General features: G+C 43.0%; 1 protein-coding gene across 1 annotated transcript; it reads left to right on the top strand.

Moving 5' to 3' along the window:
* Positions 1 to 405: 405 nt before the first annotated feature.
* Positions 406 to 1,761, top strand: LOC147640106 (expansin-A16-like). The gene is made up of 3 exons (XM_086823095.1): positions 406 to 576; positions 668 to 986; positions 1,209 to 1,761. Exons 1-3 carry the CDS (start codon positions 441 to 443, stop codon positions 1,510 to 1,512), a joined length of 759 nt encoding a protein of 252 aa, XP_086679221.1. The 5' UTR covers positions 406 to 440; the 3' UTR covers positions 1,513 to 1,761.
* Positions 1,762 to 2,149: the final 388 nt, after the last annotated feature.

Raw genomic sequence — 2,149 nt, 5'->3', positions numbered from 1 at the left:
GAGAGAGAGGGGGGGGGGGGGGGGGGGGAAAAGAGTGTTCTCAAGGCAAAAGGAATGCTTGCAATAATGATTTGTGCACAAAAGTCTATGGAAGGTGGGCTGCTGCCTCGGGCCCCCGTGCTACTTGGTTAGTGCGGCTACGGTTACGACTGAGAGAGCTGCGCCGGAGATGGGAAAAAAAAAAGAAGAGAACAATTATACACGGGACAGCTTGCGCCTTACTGCTGCTCTACTACCACTACAACCCCACTACACTAAGAGAGGGGACCCTGCACAACCCCTTGTTATCAGTTAATGACAGTTGAGATGCGATTCTTAACGCCATATCCAAGCTACCGCACCACATACACCTCTATAAATATGCCCCTCGCCCGCTCTCTCCCCCCATGCATTGGGCAGATTCATCAACTACCCTATATATCTCTCCCCGCCTTCACAGTATGGCCCCTTTTATTACTCTAACGCTCTTTGCTTCAACATTGCTCTTGCTAATCAGTCCTGCCTCCAGTCAGTATTCCGATTGGTCGCCAGCTTCTGCAACTTTCTATGGAGGCAGCGACGCTTCCGGCACCATGGGTAAGCTTCTGCGCCGATTACCTATGACCAGATACAGCCCTTTATTTAATTATTTCTGAGCTTTTAACCCAAGGTCTTAAAATGTTAGCAGGTGGTGCGTGCGGTTACGGCAACCTTTATAGCCACGGTTACGGCACAAACACGGCGGCTTTAAGCACTGTGTTGTTCAATAATGGGCTTACATGCGGAGCCTGCTTTGAGCTCAAATGTTGGAAAGACCCAAAGTGGTGCAATTCCGGCAACCCATCTGTCATTGTGACGGCCACCAACTTTTGTCCGCCCAACTATGGCCTGCCCAACGACAATGGAGGATGGTGCAACCCGCCACGCTCACACTTCGACATGGCCCAGCCAGCCTTCCTTAAAATAGCACAATACGAAGCTGGAATTGTTCCGGTCATGTATAGAAGGTTTGTGCATAGCCTTTTGCTTTCCATTGTTTGCCTTCCTCTCGTAATAAAGACCATCCTTATCCAACCTTCTATTCTATATATAAGTATAAAAAAGAGGGTCGCATGAAAACATGAGAAAATGTGGATTCCTTCCATGGCTCACACCTCTCTATGGGAAAAAATTAGGTCCTTCATCAAAATGTATACGTAGGCTTGACTTGATTTGAAATATGGATACAGGGTGCCTTGCATGAAGCAAGGAGGCGTGCATTTCACAATGAATGGGTTCAAGTACTTCACCCTTGTCCTAGTGTCCAACGTCGCTGGGAGTGGTGATGTGCATGGGGTGTGGATCAAAGGCTCCCACACTCAATGGATGCCTATGAGTAGAAGCTGGGGACAAAATTGGCAATGTGGTGTCCAATTGATTGGTCAAAGCCTTTCCTTTCGCATCATCACAAGTGATGGAAGAACTCTCACCTCATTTGGCGTTGCTCCCACAAACTGGCAATTCGGCCAAACCTTCATCGGCAATCAATTCTAATTAGCTAGCACCTATAAGGTGATAATATAGTAGAAGTAAAATTCCTCTCTCAAACACACAAACAATGGGGCCCATGATACAAGTTTCATATAGTTGTTTATGGAGTTCCACTCCACTTTGCCAACTTTGCCAATGCCTCAATATCCCCTCCATCAATGTAAAAAGAGGCAACAAGTGAAAAGTGAAAAGGGGGACCTAAAATACACACAAGAATATATGGTTCTTTTAAACACTTTGTATCATACAATAAAAATTATATGATTTGTTACACCATGTCTATCGTCAAAACTTGTCAACATCTTTGTTGTCCTATCTTGCATCTTTTTAAATTAGAGGCTCTATTAAAAGTAGATAATTTAGAGAGTGAACTCACTATGCATATATTTATGGGATTGTTTGCATAGCATGTTTCATGCACACAACCATCTTCTAATAAAGGATCAATTCAAGCAAGAATTTGTTCATTTTTCTTGTTGAAGTATACTTCTTCTTTTTTTGTTCATGGCATTCACTATTATTTAAGTATGTTCTTTTTGTTCATGGGATTCAATATATAAAAATTATATAAACAAGGGTTATTTAATTGTTTATAATAATACAAGTGCACCTTTTACAATTTGGAGGTCAATTTTTTTTA

Source organism: Cibotium barometz, chromosome 3 (assembly GCF_041138505.1).
Source record: "Cibotium barometz isolate CiBa-2024 chromosome 3, ASM4113850v1, whole genome shotgun sequence".
Classification (NCBI taxonomy): Eukaryota; Viridiplantae; Streptophyta; class Polypodiopsida; order Cyatheales; family Cibotiaceae; genus Cibotium; species Cibotium barometz.
This window is presented reverse-complemented; position numbering and strand designations above follow the sequence as displayed.

What these genes read in the sequence shown, in the direction of transcription:
- LOC147640106 (XM_086823095.1), top strand. Translation starts at nt 441, where the DNA reads ATGGCCCCTTTTATTACTCTAACGCTCTTTGCTTCAACATTGCTCTTG. An exon ending in CGACGCTTCCGGCACCATGG is followed by an intron (nt 577 to 667) that starts GTAAGCTTCTGC and finishes AAATGTTAGCAG; the next exon opens with GTGGTGCGTGCGGTTACGGC. An exon ending in GTTCCGGTCATGTATAGAAG is followed by an intron (nt 987 to 1,208) that starts GTTTGTGCATAG and finishes ATATGGATACAG; the next exon opens with GGTGCCTTGCATGAAGCAAG.